Source organism: Ornithodoros turicata, chromosome 1 (genome assembly GCF_037126465.1).
Source record: "Ornithodoros turicata isolate Travis chromosome 1, ASM3712646v1, whole genome shotgun sequence".
Lineage (NCBI taxonomy): Eukaryota > Metazoa > Arthropoda > Arachnida > Ixodida > Argasidae > Ornithodoros > Ornithodoros turicata.
In genome coordinates this window covers 69,009,443-69,034,606 of record NC_088201.1, presented here as the reverse complement: position 1 = coordinate 69,034,606, position 25,164 = coordinate 69,009,443, and the positions used below count along the sequence as shown (strand labels likewise).

At 46.6% G+C, this 25,164-nt stretch overlaps 1 protein-coding gene across 1 annotated transcript; it reads right to left on the bottom strand.

Moving 5' to 3' along the window:
- Window positions 1–4,670: 4,670 nt before the first annotated feature.
- LOC135400293 (uncharacterized) lies at window positions 4,671–24,763 on the bottom strand. The gene is made up of 6 exons (XM_064632098.1): window positions 24,505–24,763; window positions 23,876–23,957; window positions 18,904–19,086; window positions 15,766–15,873; window positions 13,088–13,481; window positions 4,671–5,428 (listed from the first exon to the last, which is right to left on the bottom strand). Exons 2-6 carry the CDS (start codon window positions 23,936–23,938, stop codon window positions 4,815–4,817), a joined length of 1,362 nt encoding a protein of 453 aa, XP_064488168.1. The 5' UTR covers window positions 23,939–23,957; window positions 24,505–24,763; the 3' UTR covers window positions 4,671–4,814.
- Between the last annotated feature and the right edge of the window lie 401 nt (window positions 24,764–25,164).

Sequence of the window (25,164 nt, the reverse complement as noted above, 5' to 3'; positions counted from 1 at the left end):
GTTATGAAGCATACTTTCGACTGGAGTAGTGTATTTTAACCCCGTACTTTCGAAATCAGGAAGAAAAAAGTGGCATTCCCCTGGCAAATTTTCGAGTTCAATTAACAAAATTAACCTAATTAAGAAGGCACATTAATGAAAACCACTGGAGTAGGTGGCAAAAACGATTATAAGCTTCTCCCAATTGATTCCAGATTTTTAGGATGCACAGCTATTTTTTTTAAATCCGTGACACTCTCTCGTGGAACACCCTGTATATGAGGAGCGAACACAGTAGACAGCGTGATGGCTGCAAACTCTCAACTGAATATTTATTCAACAGAACAAGAAACTGAAAGCATGAGCAGAGAAAGGCAGTACCTATGCAACACATGGAGGACTACATTAATCTCTGAGAGGAGCAATTAATCTTGGGAGAGCAATAAAGAGAAATTACCATTGTCTCTGAGATAGGGCTCTGCAAATTTAGGACCAATATGATGTGGTAACCTTACATGGCTCACTGCAGCTGTGACACACTTTGAACAATTCCAGTATGTTGGCTTCAAAGACAATGAACTTTCGCTGTTTCACTGGTCATTCAAGTGTAGAGGATGCATCTATAGAAAATTAATTAGCGTTCCTTTGTCATAACTATACCTCAACAGAAAGTATTCCTCTACCCTTCAAAGAAGCTAGTAGTTCTCATCGGTTTCTTCTCCTACTGTTGACGTCATACTAATGTTTCTGCACATGTCCAAAGACTCTAAAAATGTCACGAAGTCTGCAACACGTAACAGATCTGGTGCTTCCATCTGTGGACTTTGCATACCTGCTTTCAGCTATTACCGTCGTGTCAACTTGAGTGCTTGGATCACACACACACGAAGCAGTCTGGCGCCACTTCAACACTGGAAGGCCCTTAAAATCAAATTTGTTGATGTTGAAAATGTTGGGTACGGGACAAGTAGGATAACATAAGTTAAATGGAATTGCTATATTATAATTTATACATGTGTGACACCTGTACATACCTGAGACGTTGTGGTGCGCTCGTCACCTCGGTGAAGCAGAATAACTGGTTACTGAGCGGCAGTTTGTTTCGAACGTTTTTGCAATTCGCGTGCTGCGGCATCTTCGTACTCATCGGCAGCAAAATGAGCTCAGCACACACGACACGACTGCTGTATCTAATAGCCAAGTGCTTCGAACCACATTCGTTTTCGCGCACTCTCCTGTGGAATCTTGTAGTAGATATAAAACGCCCGTCGTCGAAGATGAACGAAGATGATTTTTGCATCCCCGAACACCAAAACTACGCCAGGCATATGTAGGTCTCTTGAATACGTGACACAGCATCCACAGGCATGTCATTCACTTCCATTTTCTACTTCGCGCGACCACTTTGACCACCCACGACGTAGACAATAAACGCGATGATACAGACGGCCTTGAAGATGGCGCGGCGGATCGTAGCTCGTAGCGGCGAAGTAGCTGAATGCTTTATCATCGCTTTATTAATGTAGAAACTATGGAAGTGAGCGTCATTTTTAAAATGGCGGTTAGCTGTAAGATAATGTGCGTTAACTTTGTTCTCTACAAAATTAACTCTCACGTGCTAAGGGTTGACCAATCCCTGGGAGCCCTGGACCCGAACCCCAAGTTGCTCTTTTTCGCCGTTCGTTGGCAGCACCGTCCATGTTCCGGCAATCTTCAAAATATTTATACGTAAAAAATATGCAGAATTGGGAAGTAATGCTTTCTGTGTGTTATCAAACAATGATGTTGTGCACGATAGTGGGCAACAATATGGGGGTTATTTTTCACTTTACAGTCCCTTTAAGCGCGCGTATATATCACCGTTTCGCACGTTTCTGTATCGCACGCTTTTTGACCCTGGAGTGTCAGGCGGAGATGTACACGTTACTCAAAAAAGTAGTTGATTACAATTACTGTTACTACTGCGCGAAAAGTAATTATTTACCGTTACAAATTACTTAATCAAAAATGCAATACGTTACCGATAAAAAATGTAACGCGTTACTTTTGCCTTTACTTTTAAATTGTGGGCCATAGCAAAGCCAACAAGCATGCAGTGTGCAAACATGCAGCTCTTGTTGCAAATGCTAATGAGACACCAACATACATGATAAGTGAAATTCACAAATACATTTGAAAGCAACATACAAAACACATACACGCGTTTATTACAGATTTATATACACATTTAAAACAACATCGAGACATCCGCTTCGTTTTGTTACTATTGTTATGTTCAGCCCGCACAATTTATCAATACAGTCACCTATTTTACTGTTGCTCCAGTAGGTCGCGGTTTTAAGTGATTATCATATTAGTGTGGCGTGCATGGAACACGTGTGGACTAGAGACGGCCGTCGCAGGGACCTCTGCGTCGTTGCTTCAGTCAAACTCGTGGTGGAACAGAAGAACAGATTGGCTTGCTGAAAATGGTTGTCATTGTTGACAGAAGCTTAAAAAAGTAATCGATTACTCAGTAATTGATTACCAAAAATTGTAACCATATTACTTGGAAAATTACTTGCTCACAAAATTAATTGATTACGTTAAAAAATTACAGAAAAAAGTAATTGATTACTAGTAACGCGTTACGTACACCTCTGGTGTCTGGTCGTTTCTTCTAGTGTTTGCAAGACTTTCTTGCGCACCGATGTAGCTGTGTCCGCACGACCAGTGGATGCAATCTAAAACATATGGTCTTTCAAGGAATGCCTGCAAAGTGAGTATTCTTAGAGCAACGCACTTCAACGTCGCGATGGGTGGCCTTAAATCGAGAATTCAAACAGGGATCGCATTAATACACACTGACGGACGCACGGATGGATGGATTTGGATTGAGAGAAAGGGAAGTACCTTCCCAGGGAGCTCCGCTCATATAAAGTGAGAGAATTCGTAAATCGGGGTCTACTGTGCACGCAGGCGCACTAAGAAAAAGGACTTATCCTTCTACATATCGTCCTTTGCGAGATATTACCCTCGAACAGACTTCAGCGTGAAGCTCTGACGTCACGGGATGGAGAACTTCGGCCATTGCCAATACTTATGGTAAGCACGTGATCACGCTGCCGCCGCATCACTGGCGGATATGCGTTCCATGATGTCAGAGGAGGATAAGTTTCAGCATGCTCGGTGCAGATTTTCTACGCCTCGATTGCACTACTTGCTGTAGATAAGACCAGAATTTTAGCTACGAACCAGCCCGAACCAGAACTCCCCGTACTCTCGACACAACGCGCCACCTGCGAGCACGTTCGGCGCGGGGACTGTGTGTGAAGCTGTCGGAATGCAAGTTCACTGTAGGCGCGGTGTTGTTTGTGGCATTTTCGTACGACCTGGATTATTCTAAATCAACAACATATGTTTATCTGGATGACACTGTTCTGTGGCTGATTCTACGAAGAATAAACGCAAGCAAAATGGACGGGATTTATAATACGAATGAAGGCGAAAGGGCTATTGCATTGCATGTACACCAGCTGCACAGAGTCCTCACAGCGCTTGAAAGGCATCGGGAATTCGAACCGCTGTCATGTTGACGCACATTATTTTACGTAGTCACCCAAAAGGAAATTGTGGTGTATAATAACGCGTTCATTTTGCCCGCGTCCGGCAAACCGTTATTTTGAGTCCGAAGATTGTCCCATTACACATTTCAATGCAAAATGTGTACACAACAGCCAATGCCTTCACCAATTAAGCTTACGGTAATAGTTGTCGTTGTTTAAAGTTCAAGCAAATTTTAACTGAGGATCCACAGCGAACTTCCCGGTGTTCATCGCAAACTACGAAATTCCTAGTGGTGCACAGCATAAACAAGTTTGAGTAAGCAACCCGGAAAATGTAATTATGAAAATCTTGTTCATGCAACGTAACAGAGTTAGCAAGCATTTTAAATTCCATATTGCGGATTAGTGATACGAAACTTTTAAACGCTATCGCTGAAGTTTACTAGATGCCACACTCTTTGCTGACTTCGGTTTTTGCTCTGTTTTATTTCTAAGTCTTATGAAACGCAACTCATATGCATAAAAATATACACTTATGCTTCTGTAAGGGCAAAGGGGCGCCTGAACAACGATCCATATCCCGAACGTACAGCTTCGCGAATGGACTGAACCGAAGCGCCCGCAGGAAATACTCGCACGATGGCGCCACGGTCGCTACAAAATGGCCGCGCAGTGGAGACTCCGAAAATTCTGGTCTATAACAGCAGCCTTTTACATTTATACGACATGGCGCCGCAGCTGCTGTTGGGTAATTTGGTTCGTCATTTGCAGGTGACGCTCCTTTCATCATTCACAACGTATGCTCTAGTAGTGTATATGTAAAGCTCGTGAGCTGATGACCTGCATATCGAAATAACCAGTAAACAGCACTGCGTTCCCCCACAGTGCTTTGCAGTCGGACTGCAGTTCGATATTCAGGATATTGCCTCTTGCACTAGCTTCATATTGAATACAGAAGTCCGAGATGGGAAGTCCACACGATAACTCATTTACATCGCGCACACACTGATATAATACGCGACTTACCTCCGAATATTCGGGGCCGAAGACGCCGTACGCAGGCTGCCATGCAGAGGTAATACGAACAAGATAGATAACCCTCTGGGGTACTCTCTCTCGAGGAAACACATACGAAACCCGTTCCGATAACAATGTACTTTATTAACATTGTACCGACGCCCACGATAACGGCATGAATGTACACATAACGGCAGCGCCATTTACAGAGTCCTCAGACGAGAAACATAAAACCATGCACCAACATCCACATACTACCTTTTACAATGTCCATCATTTTTTCTTCTTTTTACTTTTCTTGCTCTTCTTGCTGCCTTTTTTCTTGCTCTTTTTGCTTTTCTTACTCTTCTTGCTTTTACTGCCTTTCTTCTTCTTCTTTTTCTTCTTCTTCTTGCTTTTTTTGCCCTTGCTGCCCTTTTTCTTCTTGCTCTTCTTACTCTTACTACCTTTTTTCTTGGAACTCTTTTTACTCTTACTCCCTTTCTTCTTCTTTTTCTTACCCTTCTTTGCGCCCTTCTTTTTGCCAGGACTAGCGGTCGTCTGAGTCGTCACACTGGTATCTGTCACTCCGGACGTGGTACCTGGTGTCGTGGCGTCTGTCGTCGGCATGGGCGTGCTAATTGGGGTCTCTGGACGTTTGAGAGCGCTCTTGATTGGCATTTCACCTCGGCCTTCCACGTTGATGGGGATTATGTACTCTTTACCCGTGGGCTTCTGATTGAAAATTTCTTCGTCCCCGGGCAGAAATGTGTCCGTGTACTTGGCGTATATTGTTCGCCTGGTCGGTCTCGTGTCCTGTTCCCAGGGGTCATCATCAAGATCATAGGAGCGACGGTGTCTCGGCTCTGGCTTTGGAGGTAGCAGGGACTCGTTTGTGTACTGATTATCTGCAAACGTCAAGTTCATCATCTGTGAGCATTTTTTTTTTATGGTGACAGAGTACGCGTTGAAGGATAGAACAAAGAAAACTAACTAGAATTAACCTACGACAGCACTCGAACTTTGGCCCCTTCGCATATCCTGAGGGGTACGCTACCGATTACACGCCATCGGCACGGCTCTTCCCTGCCCAGAGCACACTCTTAAAAATGAACTTCACCACATAGCACGTTCCTAGCCAACCACCATCCCGAATGACAACGTTCTCGCCCTAGATTTGTTGAAAACTGGAGGAGGAGCCTATTTTGTGCCCATTATGCACGGCACAAAATAGGCTCCTCCTCCAGTTTTCAACAAATCTAGGGCGAGAACGTTGTCATTCGGGATGGTGGTTGGCTAGGAACGTGCTATGTGGTGAAGTTCATTTTTAAGAGTGCAGGGAACATGAAGGAAGGAAAGAAAGGGGGATCCCTACTGGGCCGAGACGTGCACTCTAAGAAAAAAGGGTGTGAAAAGGTGGTAACTTCTATAGGTACCACCTACACTGTTAAAACAGAACTTCAGGACATAGCACGCTCCTAGCCAACCACCATACCGAATGATATCATTCTGTGTCATGATTCGTTCATAACAGGGGGAGGAGCCTATCTGGGACAAGCATAATGTGCCCCAGATAGGCGCCTCAGATAGGCGCCTCAGATAGGCGCCTCCTCCTATTTTCAGCAAATAAGGACACAGAATGATATCATTAGGAATGACGGTTGGCTAGGAGCGTGCTATGTGGTGAAGTTCTGTTTTAATAGTGTAGGTCAACGTAGCGTCTGATAATGGGCGTGACGGGGTGGTAAAGGAAATTATCACATATGGAAATTGCTACAAAAAGGCGTACGCCCCCTTCGCTCACCGAATCAGACGCGATAACCCTATCATTGGTGGCAATGGTTGGCGTACACCGTGTTATGCGGTGTTAGCAGGGAGGTAGCAGGTAGAACTTTGCATCCTTTTAGACGCAACATATGGACAACCATTACCTCCTAAAAGGTGTAACTGCTCCACCCTTTTTTCCAAGAGAGTGACGTCAAGATTGGGAGCTACTCAAGTGTCGTCACCGCTCGCTTTCCGGTTTCGGTTACATACATACATCTAAGGGAGACCCCAACGCCCAGTTTCGCAATACTTGGAGAGATGTGACGGTAGCGTCCCGAAGTGACCCCCAGTGTGACGTGTGCAAAGCGACCTCGTTGAACTATTCACGTAACGTGACGCCCCACGTGGCTGCAAAGAAGCTACAGCTAATCTCCTATCCTTTCGTCACTTGCCCTACGCTTTTCTCTTCTGTCGAAGAGCCGTTAGGGCGTCTCCTTTCTTTCTTTCCTCCATGGCAGGGAAGCAGGGAATGGGATCAATGGTGCAGGTTTCGTCAATTTTCGCAAAATGCAAAAAAAAAAAAAAAACAGCGGCCAAATGTATTATTTTTTTAATATTCGGTTCGATAATTACGAATATGTGCCCTAAAGTTGCGCACTGTATTCCGAATAGTATATATTTTTTTATTCCGTGTTCGCGCCGCGAAGCAACCTATGAAGCTACGTGACGGGCGTGCAGATGTGTACAGGGTGTACAGGTGGAGAGGGGACAGCAGGAAGGGGTGGGGGGACAGGGAGGTTGGAGCGAGTCCTGCGCCGACTTCAGGAGGAACTGTGCCGACATCCTTCTGAAAAAGTCCGCGGGAAAACCCAGGAAAGCATCAGACAGAACAGCCGGTGGTAGGATTCGAACCAAACACCTCCGAGTCTTCAGTACGACATTGGCTACCGCCAACGAGCAGATGTTTACCCCAACTCGGCCATTCCGCGTGTCGGGGAGAGGTTCGTCAAAACTGTCAGAAAAAGGAAATCATAATTTTATGTGCCATTCTGAGAGCATAGCTCCTACTCTCATCAGTTGGGGGGGGGGGGTGCTTATTGTTTCTGTGTCGGATGAAGAATTACCGGTGACACCGATAACAGACCTCGGCTCCTCTCATTTGTCGCCCGTACACCTTAGAGTCACTAAATAGGGAGCAGAGTAGCGACACTGAGCCACGCCGACGAGCGAGCCCGCCATCTTGAGTCAGGCGCGGCTGCGTCGCCTAGCAATGGGACCCCGATCTCCCCCTTCGGCGTAAAGACCAACGGCGCTGTCGACCCAGCTCACAACCCAAGAAACCGGTTTTGTGTGGCGGTGACTCAACATGGACGGCGAGTTCTTGGAAGGAGAAACCACGTGACACGATCGGGCCCAATCGCGGACACCGAACGGCCGCTCAGGCGCGGATAACGAATGCGATGCGATACTCTGCGATACCTATTTAGTGACTCTAGTACACCTGTCCTCTCCCGTCCCGTTCGTTTTCTCCCATGTGAATTGGCGGGTCAAAAAGTATTGCTCCTTGGAGCAAATGTTTTGCCTCTTCTCTACCAATGGAACGGTATATACCCTCCCTCTCTCTCTTCGCTCTTAACTCGGAACTCGCCCTCTGCGCCTGACCTGGTTCTGCCAAAGGAACATTTTTTTTGCAATCGTACCGAAACGAAACTTGCCAATGCTGTTGGTGCTCTGCCGATTGAATTCTAATGCGAAATAATGACATTTCGCTGTGGGAATACCAGAACCCTACCGTATCAATGTTGTACATCGTGGCTAGGGTTTCCGGTTTTCGGTGCTTATTTTTTTAGAGAAACGGTGAAAAAAAAAAAAAAAAAACGGTGGTTATTCCGCTCACCACGAAGTGTCCCTACCCGGGTAACCCCCCGGGTTACGCACCACGTGACCCGAGTGAGATGTCACGTGACCTGTGGGTAGGTACCCCCGTTGAGAAATTTTCGCCCATTACGAGTTACGCCCGTTTCAGCTAACATGGCGGCAGAGGCAGACGACGTTTTGGACGAGGACATGCTTGTAGAAGTTGCGGCACTTGTGCTGCTTGATGCATTTGACGGAGAGGAAGATGATGACGAAGGAAGAAAAAGGCATGCATCCAACCAACGATCCAATGAAACAACAGTCGTGCTAAAGCCACCGAAATATGCTCGCAATCCGAAAGTTAAAAGACGCGGGGCTCTCACTTGACGTCGTGTGACGTCATAACCTCTGCTACCCACCTGCTGAGCTGGGTCAGTGAGAGTAGGTACCCAGAGTAACCCTCGAGCGACGAGAGTTGAATTTTCGCCGGTAGGTTATGACGTCACTTCCGTCACCCTCGATTTTTCGCCCAGTAAGGGTTACCCCCGAGTTACCCTGGTAGAATAAAAAAAAACGCACCCTTCGATGGAAATATCTTAAACGTCATGACGTTCGGTGAAAATAGGCGAGAAACGACACTGGCGCTAGCTATACACTCTAAATCTTGTAACATTTAACGTTACCTTCAAAACAGGATAACTTTTGAAATAATGTTACCGTCTTCGAATGTAGAAGTTACATTTATTAAGAGTCATTTCGGTGCTGCTTGGGCGCCATTCAAGATTACTGGCATATAAATCAGGGTCGTTACCTCTAAAGATGACGTAACCCATAACTCTACTCCCTTCCTCCTCACTCTCTTCCCAGACAAGAAAGAGTGTCGAACGAGTGCCCATGAAAGAAAGGTGTTGCGATTTGAAGCAGGTGCTGCCATTGTCCTGCATGGCACAGTGGATAAGACGCTCCGCGCGAAGGACCCCGGTTCGAATCCCGGACCACTTCTGCTGCTTCAAGTTTCTCTAACGTTTTCAGATCCCGTGAGATCTCTCCGACCGAAGCATGCTTACACATGCCAGGTCACATTCGGTACTCCCTAACAAAGCAGTTCGTGAGTGTATTTGTGAACACACTATCTGGAACTACACCCCAGATTTCGCCCCCGTGGAAAGCTGAGTGAAGTGCAAAGGCACAGTGATGTGCATAACCGTCGTTTTCGAGTGCTGGTTTGCTTTGCCCGTTCCAAATTCCCTTCTTTGGTGCAAAACCGAGCAGCCTGAGAAGGTCATTTACGGTAGTTATCGGTGCAAAATCCGTTTGCACCGAACATGAGAAAATTTTACTGGCGTAAGTTTATCGGTGCTTTTCGGTAACCCTAATAGTGGCTAACAAAAGAACTACCCCTGTCACACGGCACTTTCAATGCGCGTTTAATCCGATCCGCATCGAGTTTCTCAAGACTTTCGGTGCGCGATGCTGCTATACCATCCAACTCAATGCGTATTGAAAGGTTGGCATGTCGACAGGCGGCGCTAACAGCCCCGAGACAGTACGCTGAGATTGACACATATGTTTACCTAAAATATATACCTAAATATATCAATACAAAATAAACGAGACGAGAACAACGAAAGTAGGAGTATTAGGTGATAAAAAATTATTATTAATTAAACTAGTTAATTAAAAAGCGTCAAGGGAAATTTACATTCCGTCTACGTTACGGCGGGAGCTCCTCCTTCGTCAGGACAAAAGTAGTAAAGGAGGTAAGAACTACTATCTGTATTTATGTAGTTACGAGTGTAATAGGTGTAATATTGTTCTTGTATGCTACGTAATTCTATTTACAATTTATTGTTGAATATTTCTCCTTCATAACGTGTGCAGCCTTAATACAAAAACGCACCTTTTTTTTTTTCGGATACGGGCGAGTAGATGCACCGCCATCCAGATACCTCTATCCATTGTTACGTCATCTGAATTGTAGCACCCAATGAGACGCCAACACAGAGGTACACATAACGTTCTGCTCTACACTCTTAAAAATGAACTTCACCACATGGCACGCTCCTAGCCAACCATCATCCCGAATGACAACGTTCTCGTCCCTGATTTGTTGAAAATGTGAGGCTGAACCTAGTTTGTAGCCATAATGCAGTACATAATGGATACATAGGGTAAGGTGGGGCAAGATGAGACAGAAATTTGAAATTGAATATGGAATTTTTATTTTTCATGTTTTCCAAAAAAAACTAGCCATAGGCACATTCTCAGAGGTCTAGAGCTTCTGATCTGTAGATCAGAACGGACGTAGCCGGTTCTGAAATAAACACAGTAAAAGAAATTCAAAAATGCAGGTCTAATCTTGCCCCAACCCTCGGGACAGGACAAGACATCACGTGGACCAAGATGAGACACGCAGTGGTAATGAAATATACAAATTAGTTTTTGCAATCCAAGCACCTACACAGCTCCCTTGAGCCCCTGGCCCACATGATGTGCAATAAAACCACAGAAAACCCGGTACTATTTTGCTCTACTGTCCTTTGCAAACAAGTCACCGCCAGTTTGATGTGTCGCTGCCCGCTCGCTTTTGAGTGCACTTCTGCTTTGCTGGAAATATTCCAGGAAACAGAAAATTGCTGGGAAATACTAGGCAATATGCAAAAAAGAAATTTCTGAGGAACAAGCATAAAGCTACCTAATAGTTGACTTGTCAGTTTCTAAATTACATTAAATTTAAATTGCATTATTTTAAATTGTCGCTTCTTGCCCCGTGCATAAAATCATTCATTAATTTTTCTGTTAAACGCCTGGTAACCAAGAATGTTCATATTTTGCATATATCTAGATGAATTAGTAGTAAAGAAATAGGATATGGACTTACATTGACAGAATAGTCTTGCGAAACGCTGCTGCACAGATGACAAGAAAAAGGACTACAGAAAATCGCGCCTTTTTGCGGGTCTTTACATTCCATGCACAAGTAATCGATTTTTTTTCTCTACAATGCAAACATCAATCCGGATAGTACTCACGCGCAATAAAGCGGACATACAGAGCCACCTATGAGTAAAGTTACAAGCGCATGAAGCAACGCGTCTCTGCGACAGGCGGCGTTGAACACCAAATGTCGCGTCTTGCCCGGTGTCTCATCTTGCCCCACCTTACCCTAATAGGCTCCGCCTCCCGTTATCAAATTGGAAGCGAGAACGTTGTCATTGGGGATGATGGTTGGCTAGCAGCGTGCTATATGCGGTAAAGATACAGATCTATCAGATTCATTTACAGGGTGAATTTGGCAAAGGTTACACATTTCGATCGCGTCTTAAAAATAGAAGGTGACGTCTCTGGCGCTTCAAACTTCGCACAGTTTTATCAGTATTTTTTTTTCAAACGGTATCATTTTGTAGAAAAAAGTTAGAAACCAAGATAATTCTCATCCCATGCATTTCCTACGGCCTATACCGCCCGAAAACTGCCATGTTTCCTTCTGTCTGCTTCAGGTTCACATCACCGCGTATAGGTGGCACTGCCTCGAAACCCTGCATATGGGCCATCCGGTTGTTTATTGTTCCATAGGTTCTCCTTTTGCTTCGTCTCTAGGCAGCGCCACCTATACATGGTGATATGAACCTGAAGCAGGCAGAGGAAAAAATGTCGCTTTGCGGGCGGTATAGGCCATAGGAAATGCATGGGGTGAGAATTTGCTTTGCTTCTAACTCTTTTTCTACAAAGTGATAGCATTTGAAAAAAATAAGGGCAAAACTTAGGGCGAATGACTGTCAGTCTGCAAAGCTTGAAGCGCCAGAGGCGTTATCTTATATTTTTACGACTAGATCGAAATGTGTAACTTTTGCTAAATTCACCCTGTATAAAAAAAAAAGGTGCCACAGCCAACACGTTAAAATCGCCGTTTGGAGCCGACACCGTCAACGGGCTAGCTTGGTAGAGTTCATAGCCCCTTTAAGGCCTTAATACTTTTGTCCTGACGAAGGCGGAGCTTCCGCATTGTGCACTCTTAAAATTGAACTTCACTACATAGCGCGCTCCTAGCCAACCATCATCCCGAGTGACATATCGTTCTCTCCCCTAATTTGTTAAAAACTGGAGCCGTACGCCTTTTTGTGACACTTATAGAGAAATGGCAATTGTCACAAAAAGGTGTACGCCCCGCGCCTTTCAAAAATTAAGAGTCATAGAGGTATTACTCTGTACAATGGCGGGCCTTCAGCGTGCTATGTGGTAAAGTTGTTCTAAGAGTGTGCTGTTTACTAAGCCTTTACGGGGGCGCGGTGTCGAGAGTGGTCGAGATTAAACAAATTAGCAAGCGCAGTCGCCCGTCATACACTCTTAAAAATGAACTTCACCGCATAGCACGCTCCTAGCCAACCATCATCTCGAATGATATCGTTATCTGTCCTGATTTGTAGAAAACGGGAGGCGTACACCCTTTTTGTGACAATTATGAACAGCATAAGTGTCGCAAAAAAGGCGTACGCCTCCCATTTTCAACAAATCAGGGCAGATAACGATATCATTCGAGATGATGGTTCGTTAGGAGCGTGCTATGCGGTGAAGTTCATTTGTAAGAGTGATACTAAAACTGTAACCGAGAAATTCCATGGGCTTGTATAGGATCATTTGCAAATTAATGTAACTTTTTGTTTACTACTACAAATTCACCGAGTTCGAGGATGCCAATGGTGGTCTTCAAGCGGTCTTGAGAATTTCAATCCCGTTTAACGAACTGGATCGGGTTAAGCAGGATCGGAGTTTGATCCTGCTCCAACGTGTCCGTGTAGCAGCGCCGGACTCGCATTCAGCTTGATGAGTATTGGCTCAATGCGGATCGAATGTGTCCGTCACCATTATGAGGTGTGTGGGGTGAACGCCCATTATCGACGGTGAACACATATGCAAGCAAAGAATTTTCGTATGCGACCTACCTGGTAAGCCTGAGAAGCCGGTGAGCAGCGCTGGACTCGGTGGCGGAGTTGGTCGAAGCGCCATGTAGTTCAGGTGCTGCATGACATAGTCAGGATCCATCTTAGCCAGACGGCTTACCTGCTCCATTTGTTGAAACTTCTGGTACGTGTCCGTGTCTCCCTTGGCGAGGATATCACGTTCAGTACGCACACTCGGGATAGGTCCAACGATATCGACGCCAGTCAAGGTAGAAATCTTTCCTTTCTTCGCGCCCTTTTTGCTTCCCTTCTTTTTCTTCCCTTTCGTCTTCTTGAACGTGCCGAGTTTACTCTTTTTTCGGGGTTTGAGGCAGCGTGGTTCGTAGCTAATGCATAGGTTAAACATGTACACAAATGAGTTGGTGATGCTCAGGACCTGGGAAGGAAAGAAAGAATTGCTATAAGGACATTACAAGGAGCTTTTCTGCAATGAAACTCCGCTCCGGACTGGTAATCTCGACTGTCCAGTTCAGTTCTCGAGGCCGTGTGTCCCGTACTACTGGAATCATTTTGGTGCCGAATTTCTAAATTTCGTACTTTGTGGAAAATAGAACTTCACTGTGTAATGTCCCAGTTGCACGGGCAGTCTCCAAGGATAATTGAAACCAACGGCCATTGAAGATGACGTAGCGCCACCAAGCCAAGTGTCAGCTACTCAAGGAGCATGGGATCGAATGCTCCCCTGCCTGGTTGACACGTTACACGCTTGGTGGTGTTACGCGCATGTTCAATGCAGAGCCGTGTATAGGGAAAGTTTGGCCATTCTTTGATCTTTTGCCGCCCGAGTTGGGAGGCGCATCATGACGTAAAATGCGTCATCGCTCCGCACAATTACTCAGAATGCAAGCTGAGCCACGGTGTTCTGACCGGTTCCAAGAAGGCCTCTGGTTCAACGCAGAGCCGTTTATAGAGAGAGTTTGGCCATTCTCTTTTGCCGCCTCGTGGGCGGAGCCTACTTTGACGCCAGAGTTGTCGTTGCACCGCCCAAAAAGGCTGAATCCAATCGGAATCCGTCAGCCATCTGGTGGGCGCCATTTTGATGTTGCCCGCCACGTCGACACGTGCTTTGTCGCACTCAGTTCTTGTTTATAAACTACCTGTAGCTGACGACGATGCTAGGCCACGCCCTCGTGACCAGCCAAGCTCGTCGGCACGCATCATCTTCACCCGCGTTCATTCTAGTCGCGCTCTTGCCCAGTAAACTGGCTATTTCTCCTGCTGCCTGTCTTCGACTCTTTTCTTCACGTCGCGACAACCTTGTTTACAAACTCAAAGAATTACAAGGACGAAGTACGCACGTGTCTTCCCTCCTTGCGTCATAAACAACGCTCAGCATCGATATGGCGTCGGCAACCTGCTGACGACGGGACAACAAGCACGGAGAGGGAGATCCTTCAGCCGTGACGTCGCATGGCGCGTGCTTCAAGTTAGGCTCCTCCTAATGACCAAACTCTCTCAATAAACGGCTCTGGTTCAGTGGCTGTTGGTTTCAATTATCCTTCAAGACTGCCCGTGTAATACCCTGGTTACACGGGCAGCCTTCAACGACCGTTCAAAAAAACTGCCTTGAAAAACGCGCGTAGCGCCAGCAAGCGTGTAATGTGTCAACTTCTAAAAGCATATTGAATCCCATGCTGCTTCACTGGTTGACACGATGTGCGCTTGCTGGCTCTACGCGCGTTTTTCAAGGCGGTTCGTTTCAACGCGGTGGTGGGTCGAGGAAGCTTTCCGCGTCCAAGTTCTGTTTTTAAAGGGGCAGTTAAATGTCCACCACAAATTCATTTCAAATTACGCCAAAGGCTGCGTTCATTGCTAAGTGGGTGTTATGATTGAAAATTTCCATTCAGTTACGAAGTTGCAATCAAAATCGTACCGAATTCTTTCTTCTCTAGGCATCACTCCGCGATCACCCCTTCACTTCGCGAGTCGGGAAGTTGCACTACCGGATACGCGTGCCTCACTGCAGAGTGGTTTCGCCTTTTAAAGAAGTAGTGCGACAGGTAAAACGGAATAATGTCGGTCTCTGGATCCTGTAGCTGAGATTTATAGTTCCCTGTATCAGGACACGTTAATGCAACCAATGGCAAGAATGTCATTTTTAAAATGCAGCGATGGGCATGAAGCGGCGTACATGTACGCGATCACGGATGGATTATGTACGAAACGCACGGATACACCACAGGATCGCGAGCGCATGTTCTGTTGCCCGATTGGCTGGCGCTGTTCCTGCGACTTGAGTATCCGATTGACCGCCACCAACGACGGTTGATGTTTCGACAGCGTTATTGTGACAAACGGGAGTGATTAGAGAGTTTTAGTACATCGTACCCAAAGGCGATGGCATACGTTACAAATTGCGTTGGTGGTTCTGAGCACTGCGCGAAGCTCTCTTTCTGTTATGGGCGTGCGCAGAACCTTCAACGCTATGCCTTTCGTACGCGAAGGCGATAGCATACGATGTACTAAAACTCTCTATTGTAGCGGTTGCAAGCGCTATCTGTGTGTGTCGTCTTTGTGTTCTTTTAGCGCTTGTAGTAGTGTGCTGTACCAACAGGCCCAGTCGGATACTTTGAGAACAAGTTGTATTTTGCATTTAGTGCTCCTTCAAACTGTATTCGTGTGTTCATGAGATTGGCACGTTGAGAAATAAAAATACTCACGCCTCCCGCTATGGTCTGGTTGATATCACCATGCATGTATTCTTCAAAAATGAACCCGATGGTGAAGGGCAGGTAGGTGACTGTGGCAAGGAGGTAGTTGATGCGGTACTGGAAAATATGTCAATAGGTTGAACGTAACTTATGCGGAACGGATTAACGAAATTAACTTTCCTAATTACACGTTTAAGCAGCGATTGAGAATGGCTAGTGTCCAATGGAAAATTGAATAACTTGGTACTTTATTAAAGGGGCACTAATGTGCAAAATTTTCTCCTCGTGGAATGAAAGATGCCGGTTACCTTGACGCCAAGGCAAAAGAAACGGAAGTCGTCGGCTACGTCGTTCATAAGTTACGAGCGAAAGAAATCATAATTTACGCTTTCCTTCTCCCTCTCGTTCTCATGAAGCGCGACAATGCAATCCTCAAACGATCTCCCACGATGATTGGACAAATCGCCCCATCAATCAATCAATCCAATCAAATGGAGAGCCCGCTCCGCATTGTCCCGCACTCTTAAAAATGAACTTCACCTCATAGCACGCTCCTAGCAAACCATAATGTCGAGTGATATCGTTATCTGCCCTGATTTGTTGAAAACGGGAGGCGTACGCCATTTTTGTGACACTTATGCTGTTCATAATTGTCACAGAAAAGGCGTACGCCCCCCGTTTTCAACAAATCAGGGCAGATAACGATATCACTCGACATTATGGTTTGCTAGGAGCGTGCTATGAGGTGAAGTTCTTTTTTAAGAGTGCGCTTCTTGAGAAGGAGTGGGAGAGAGTGAAAGCGCGCATTCTTTCGCTCACAAATCACGAACGACACAAGGGATGACTCCTGTTTCTTTTGTGTTATTGGTGTCAGTGTAATGGCATCTTTTATTCAGTTTTCAACAGCTTTTGTGCTTTAGCGCCCCTTTCAACCGTTGAGATACAGAAAGCACGTCACGGTTCGTTTTTCGTGTGTCTGCATACGTGTGAGAGTGCGTGATTATGAATGAGCAATAGGTTCCAGTTTCTACTAGCGCAACTTCACCACATAGCACGCTGAAGGCCAGTCATTCTACAGAGTGATACCTCTAGCTATCACTCCTGGTTTGCGGAAAGCGCGGGGCGTACGCCTTTTTGTGCGCATTCGATACCGTCCTGAAAGTGATTTCCATCGCGTAGCGCAGAGGACACGCGCCACGCTCTCACTGGCTTCATACCAAAGGACATCACACCGCCGAACGCCCCCTGGTCTCTGTCTGTGCCACCCACCTTCGCACGTCTTCCGGACCTCCAGGACCGCAGAGATTGCGTTCCCCCTCAAGTCCTTCGAGCCCATTTTTATGCTCTGGTAGACGCGAAGTTTTCTACCTCTGCCGCAGCATACACCGATGGCGCATCTCGAAATGGCAAGTCCGCGTCGGCACTCGTCGTCCCATCCGGAGGCGTAGTGGAAGGACGTCGCCTTTGGCATCAAACCTCATCCACAGCTGCGGAACCCTATGCCATGCTTTTCTTTCTGCAGCACGTCGTTCACTTTACCCCACGGGATTGGGTCGTATTCACTGACTCAACATCTGCGCTGCAAGCAATCGAAAATTCTGGCATCCGAGGCTCATCCGCATTGTTGGTTATGGACGTGTTAATGCGTCTACGAAGCAGGGCACTGGCTGGTTCTCCAATGGGTTCCAGCACATTGCGGTGTCGAAGGCAATGAACAGGCCGACAGCGCCGCAGAAGCAGCCCTCTCGTCTCGGCGACGGACGCGTAACCCACTGCTGAGAGGAGATCGTCGGTCTGTACTTCGACGCCACGTGACTCCTCTGGCTCCCCGCCAATGGACTGCTGACATTCCCCCCCCCCCATACCCCCACCATGATGAGCAGAGTTGATCCAGCGCTCGATTTCCGCATGCCTCAACATATCTCTCGTCAAGATGCAGCATTAGTTCATCGAATGCGCCTCGATATGGCTTTCACAGCACAGTGACGTCACCGCCTAAGGCAAGTTGACTCTCCCCACTGCAGCCACAGCGGCGCTGTTGAAGATCTAGAGCACAGTCTTCTCCATTGCCCACACTACCAACCTTCCCGAACCGTACTCTCCGGATCCCTTGACGAGCTAGACTCTCGCCCCCTCTCGCTCACAAAATTGCTTGGTCCCTGGCCACATCTAGCCCACCAACGCTCTGCCCTCAAGGCTCTCTTCACCTTTCTGGACACCATAAGGCTTCGATCCATATTGTGAAGGGGCTCATTATTTCATTCCCCGCATCACCACCAGCAACGGGGTAGAGTATCGCCCCTGGCGATGAAACTCCCCAGTCATCATCTCGTAATAAAGTTGTTGTTGTTGTTGTTGCCTTTTTGTGACAATTAACGTAACTGCATAAGTGTCACAAAAAGGCGCGAGTACCATGTCATTCGGGATGATGGTTGGCTAGCTGCGTGCTGTGTTTCAAAAGTGTAAGGTATACGCTCTTTCTTTCTTTATGAACATTTTATGAACAGAACTATGTGCGCCGTGTGATGTTAGACACTGTGCAAGCACGTTGATACTCATTTCGCAGCCCTCGAAACCCATTGGACGTGGTGAAATACATCTTACGCATTGCAGGCTTATCTCGTTGCGTTACGCAGCAGACGACGCCAGCGAGTTTATGGACGGTAATTCTGATGTTTTCATTAGCAGATATGAGGAGCACACAGCTCTCGTAATTCTGCTGCCTTCACATGGAACGCGATTGCAAGTTGATGCATTCATTTTTATCTCGGTCGAATGCAGTCACAAAGTTTGTCGAGTTTTCGTGCAGTGTTTTGTCTACGTAAGCGAACAAATAGTAGACAGACTACTGTTCTTGCCCATTAGGGCATCATCTGCAGTGCATGTGTAAGCAACGTTTGAGGAAGAGGCGGTGGAACCGTGAGCCTCACCAACTGAAAGTCTCCTTGGAGTGAAGAATACAAGACGTAGCACGGAACGTGGGAATCTCAAAATGTCACTGTGGGGCTATACGTAATGAAAATTTGCTTATTAACCACGATCAATTAATAAGCGACTGGTAGAATTTGAGAGAATGGTACGTTCGCGAGTGAGTTTCTCAAAGCGTTTCTCTTCACTGGATCGCTATGGTATGTGCTATAGGCTTACCATTATAGAATTTGGCAAGTCTGTCTCGCCCATGATGGTGCACATGAAGATGAGCGCAGAAGTGAGGATGAAGGTGAACACGGTCATGGTCATGAGAAAAGCGTCGATCCGGAGCCTGTACAGCCCAGTGCTGGTATCATAGTGACCCGCCATCAAGATCAGCATCAGCACCAGGCCGATCAGCTAGAACGACAAGAAGAAAATATCCACTGGTCAAGTAGACATACCGAGGGTAGTTTCTTCGAGGTATAGTTTCTCGTGCAAGAACGCATGATAGCCTGTTTGTCGTACGACGCCACGCCACAACCACCTAGGTCTTAGTATTGGCGCATATAGCATCAAAGACATTGTAAATACAGCTGCAACATTCAACAGACAGGCAGCAATATCATACGAAGAAAAAACGCGACATAAACTATGTTAGAAGAAGAAAACAAAGATAGACAAGGCGTTACTCAAAGATGAAAGCATAAAACAATAACTATACAGGGTGTCCCAGAAAGCGTGTCATTTAATTATAATAAAAAAAACTACACCACCTAGTGTCATGCGGTCAATGGCATTTGTTCTTACTGGGCTTTTGCCACCTCCTCATGTGTATGTCGTGTAACGTAAGTTTAATTATGTAAATTTTTGCGAGCTTAAGTCGGAAATTTGCCTAGTAAAGGTCACTTTTTTACCCCACCAATGTGAAGAGCGTGTCTAATTTAGTCAAATTAATGATAATTGACAGGGATATTCAGGAGCTATCCCATCGGAAAAAATAGCCGGACATCATGGTCTACGGAGGTCGCACAGAATAGCGCACGCTGAATTTTTCAGGGCAATCTTTGTCAGTCCGACGAAAGGAGGTTGGAAACCCAGCCCTCCCCGACAACGCAGAAAGAGATAAAACAGGCACGGCTTATCACGTCCGACTTTCGCTGGGATAATGCTTTCCCTCTCCCAATTTTAGGAACTGTTACTTTTTCTACTATCACCCTGTGGGCTGGCTTCGGAACCTCCTTTCGTCGCACTGAGAGCGATTGCGCTCAAAAAGTCATCGCGCGCTATGGTCCGATGGTCCGAAAAGCATGATATTCTGCTATTTTTCCCGATGGGATAGCTCGTGAATATCACTGTGAATTATTATGAATTTGAGTGAATTCGGCACGCTCTTCATATTGGTGGGGTAAGAAAGTGACCTTTACTTGGAGTTCAGTTCGCAAATATGTACATAATTAAAGTTGGAGTACATGACATTCACATTAGGAGGTGGCAAAAACCTAATAAGAACAAATGCTCTTGACCGCATGATTCTAGGTGACGTAGTTTTTTTTATTATAATTCAATGACACGTTTTCCAGGACACCCTGTAGAACTTCACCGCATAACACGCTTCAAGCCAGCCAACGATTTGCCCAATCATCGCGGGAGAGTAGAAGAGTGTAGGTCATGTGTCATAACAATAATTTAATCTCTTCGCACACCATCTCGCGGTGTCCAACAAGTCCAGAACAATTTGTAATAGATAGCGGCCCTTGTGGGTGCTAGACTCGTCGCGAAGTTCACAACTGAACAAAGTTCAGCAGATGCGAAGAAGCACTGCGATTGGACGCTCAGCGTGGCCCATGTGACAGGGCGTGACTGTCAATCAAAACAAGTTCAAAAGCAACTGGAACTGAAAATATGTCTTTTGAACTTTTGGTGTGACGTCAAAATGACGTTGCTGAACTTATTTCAGGCTAATAAAACTCCAACACCGGATCGTAGCGAACATCGAAGTTCATAAAAGAAGATAGCGTTGCTTTTGCTGCATTGTTTTTCCGCCGCCGGCGTGTTTATTGTGACCATAGCGACGCGTTCTAAATGCCTGACCACACTTTTCGGCAGCATTACCGGTTGTCACAGGGCACTGTGTGGTGGTTGGGCGACCGTCATCGCGCGACGCCGGAGGTTTGCGCAGGGTACGTTCCACGCCGTGGACAATGACTGTGGAGCAACAGGTTCATTGTTATCTTCGGTTCTTCGGAACGGGAAGTTTTCAGGGTACTGTGGCCACAGATCGAAACCTGTCTGTGTCGCAGAGAACTATGAGAACGGTTCGAGTGATTTCCGCAGCGATTGTAGCGGAGCTCGGCGATGAGTGGGGGAGCTTCCCACTGTATGCTGCTGGCAGAGCGGCCAGCAAGGACTCCTTTACGCGACGGCACTTACGCCTCGCTGGCTCCGTAGCGGCAGTGGATGCAGCAGTGATCGCAATCCTTGGGCCACCGGACACTTCTGGAACCATCAAAGACGCCTACCGGTGCCGCAAGCGACACTATGCGAAGCTTCAATTTGTTCACCACGTCGAGCCCTCGGCCTCCGAGGACGACGGTGGCGCCCCCGGGCTGACGGTGCTGGGGACACGGCAAGCGGAGGTGAGGGGACTCCATGCGGAACCGGCTGAGAAAGCACCGGCTAATCTACTGAAATTTACAAAGAATTCAGAAACACGATTGTTGCACGATCGGTATATTCTGAAAACAGAGCTTCAGCTCATAGCACGCCATAACACACCAAACTGTCATACAGAATGATGTCGATCTTTTTCCTGATTTATTCAAACCGGGTGGGGGTGGGGGGGGGGGGGGCGCAACCTTTTGTGACAATTTCGTTAGTGGTAATTTCCACTAAAAGGCGTACGCCCCGCTCTGTCCTCAAATCAGGTCTAAGCCATAGCCGTGTCATTCGGCGCTGCGGTAGGCAAAGGCCTTGTTGTGCGGTAAAGCTCTGTTTTTACCAAATGTATCATGCATTCTCAAAACAACTTCATCACATAGCAGACTCTACACCAATCATTGCGCCGAATGATGCAGTTCCCTCTTCTGATTTGAGGAGAAAGCGGGGCGTAGACATTTTTGTGAGAATTAACATAACTCAAGGAAAGGCGTATACCTCCCATTTTCAAGAAATCAAGGGAGCGAACGATGTCATTTGAGCAGCGTGGTGCCATGCGGTGAACTTCTGTCAGAGTATGTCGCATAGGCATTCTTGCCTGCGACAGGGTCACCGACAATGTTCGAGTCTGTCAACTGCCCAGTTGTTAATTCCATTTCGCCCACTGCGTCTCTGCGGCAACTGAAATTTTGAGAATTTTCAACACTTACGAGCACAGATTTACAAATGAGTGTCATTAAGCAACATATTAGTGGACATCGTGCAGTCATGCTTGCCCTCTGTGGGAGCCCGAGCACAGGCGCCCTGGTCCAGTCAACGGCACCACGGCCGACACCCGATAAAATTCGCTATTCGACGTCCATTACAGATGCCGAAGGACAGACTTCGTCTGTTCCTTTGCCGTCATTACGAATTTTCGCCGTTTTTCTTTTTTCTTTCTTTCGCTCTCCGCACTCTACCCCAGAGCTGCTGCCACTTTGCTTCGTTTTTCTGCACTGTCCCGGCAGCGTTCACGGCGTTTACAAGCTGCTTCCATAGGACACGCTTCTGGTCCTTGGTGAACAGCGAAACGGGCTCAGAGCAAGGTCTTGCCATGAATTTGTGCTGCTGCATGTAGTTGAACAGCACCTCCAACTGAGCGTCGGAAGCGCGCGGACCCAGGGTCTTTCGAAGCTTCGCCGGAGGACACCGCGAAGCTTCCGTCATTTTTCCATAGCTGTCTGCTATGTCATCGTAATTAATACACTCACATGTGCTCAGTTGTAAGGATACACGATTAGGATAACTGCAGAGAAAAGCGGCGCACTTTCTCGTTCTTCACTCTTTCACTCTACCTTCTCGCATGCCATTGGGCGTGTCGCTCACCCCAAGCAGCACAATGTACCGAAAGTCGAGTGCAATGGGGGTGGACGGTATGTGTTTTACCAATGCTCTTTAGTTTCGGGGGTCTGTTCACGGCCTTCCACATACCCGTCCACCCCCATTGTACTCGACTTTCAGTACATTGTGCTGCCTGGGACGAGCCGACCTTTTATTTATTTATTCCTTTATCGGTGCTGACGTAGGCCCAACTTCAGTGGCCGAGAAGGGGAAACATTTCTGTTGAACTTCGCGAAGTTCAAAGCTCCTCCTATCTGAACGAATTTATATTGAATATATATCTCAATATTGAACTTAGCTCAGCGATGACGAGGCTAGCACCCCACTTCTCAACCCGCGTGTGCAAGAAGGAGCGCGCTCCACAGAGAGATTAACAGCCGTCCCTTGTTAGCCAACGGCACTTAGTTGCGATAGTCGTGAACAACGGAATGTTCGAATGTGTAATCGTAGGTTCTGAAGAAAAAGACTTCAAGGAACGGAAATGAGTGACACGCTTTGAAGCCCTCGGAAGGTGCGACCACTAGTCAATCCATCACTCGCATTGCCCTGCTCCAAAAAAAGCCCAACTAACGGAACTCGAGTAACACACTCTCAAGGAGGTCAATCTAGTGAAAGTTCAAGTACATGAGGGAGTCTGGCGGGGCTTCGTTTCATAGACCTGTCCAGGAAACAAGCAAAAACCTCCGTCCAGCCCTACGCATTCGCGCTCAGTACACTGCGTGGGGTGGATCAACGTTCATAGTACAACCTTGCAGTTGATTCAACGAGGAGTTATAGGTGAGAAGATAAGATGAGCGACACATTACCCCACAGCAATACACTCTTATCGAACTGAAGAACAATGCCGATTTTGCCATCTTTTCATAGTTGACCTCGTCTCGGAGCGAGCGATATGGATCGCTCTGGAATGGCCTCCGAATGAGGTCCCTCTGCTGTAGCTTAGCGACCACGTGCCGTTTCGGAATATTTTTGTCCAGGGAGAAGAAAAGCAAGAAAAACTCGTGACGGATTGCGATGTATATACTTTGTGTAAAGGTATATCATTTCGTATAACAAAATTAAAGCATCAGTTCTGGCGTGGTTGTTATGTCTTCCAAATGCAGAACTCTACGGTACAGGAGTGAACGATCGCACTTGGGTATGAGTTAGTAGCAGAAGGAGTAAGGCTTACGATCTGAATCATTTTGAGGAGCCCACCTGGGCTCCTCACAAAGCCTGTGTAATAGTAGGTCATCTTAATCGCACGTCCAGTTCTGAAAGAGAGAGAAGAAGAAAAATACAATTCAAGAAGCACAACTTGAGGAATGAAGAAGAGCACTTTGTTAATCGCAATTAGGTCCGTAAATGTCCCCATGCGTCTTTAGAAATCACGTCATAATCACAAAAAATTTATTTTGTCGTTGGCATTCACATTTTGAAGTGTATGTGCGTAAACGATGGTTCGCACAGGACGGGGCATATAGGCAGACTTCATGGGAACTATCGCAACGTCTGTCTGAAAGCGCATGCAGGAAACCAGGAACTTCACACGGGTACCGCCGGGGCCTTGAATTAAACTCGGGCCACCACACAGTCTCTATGCAGGAATTGCTCATCCTAACTACTGGACCACGAGAGCCAATATGTTCAGCGCGAGTAAAAAAACAGCAAGTCAAGTGTCGTCGATTCTGGATTAAATTTAAGTGGCGTCTGAGCGTAAACGTCCTGATATGATGGGTGCTCTGTACATCCATTAATTGTTGCACGAATACGGGTAACGATGGCTCTCAAAATGATATCTTTCTGTTTGCTTATGCTTACCGGTGCGACAGTCTTCGAAATGGAAGTTAGCCTCAACGTCCATGTCGATGGGAGGAAGCTTTCCCTACTTCCCGCGCTCCCTCTTATGAACGTCTAGTGCGAATGAAGTCCATTGATAAGAGGTGTAGCGACCAAGTCCACTACAATAGCACCATCTCCCCCTTGATACAGCAGCTGGTGATTCCAAACCGTGCACTGATTGGCAGGCGCAATGACTAGGTGCGCGTATTGCTGCTTCCTCTTTTTCTCTTTGCTTCCCTTCTGGGTGGTACTGCTGTTTCGGCTGCGAAATAGGATTAAAAGGCACTCACCAATATGGCCAAAGTCAACATCGAGACAGCAGGTAAAATGACGCTTGGCACCAAGCAGCACCAAGGCCTCCGTAACGGTGCGGTAAAGCGTGTATTTACGAACAGCCACGGAATAGAAAGGCATCAGCGCGTCTGTCAGCGAGACGATGGAAATAGGAAAGACGTTGTTTATGTTCATGCGCATGACAACAACAACTTTATTGCGAGATGATGAATGGGGAGCTTCATCGCCAGGGGCGATACTCTACCCCATTGCTGGAGGTGATGCGGGGAATATTCATGCACATAATAAGAATTCTGCACCGAAAAGAAAACAGCAAAAATGTGTATTGAACGGAACATTAAATGG

Excerpts from the sequence above, each read along its gene's own strand:
- LOC135400293 (XM_064632098.1), bottom strand. The coding sequence starts at position 23,938 with ATGACCTACTATTACACAGGCTTTGTGAGGAGCCCAGGTGGGCTCCTC. Across the intron at positions 15,874-18,903 it reads ACTTGCCAAATTCTATAATG|TACCGCATCAACTACCTCCT; the intron begins GTAAGCCTATAG and ends CATATTTTCCAG. Across the intron at positions 5,429-13,087 it reads CGGCTTCTCAGGCTTACCAG|ATAATCAGTACACAAACGAG; the intron begins GTAGGTCGCATA and ends TGACGTTTGCAG.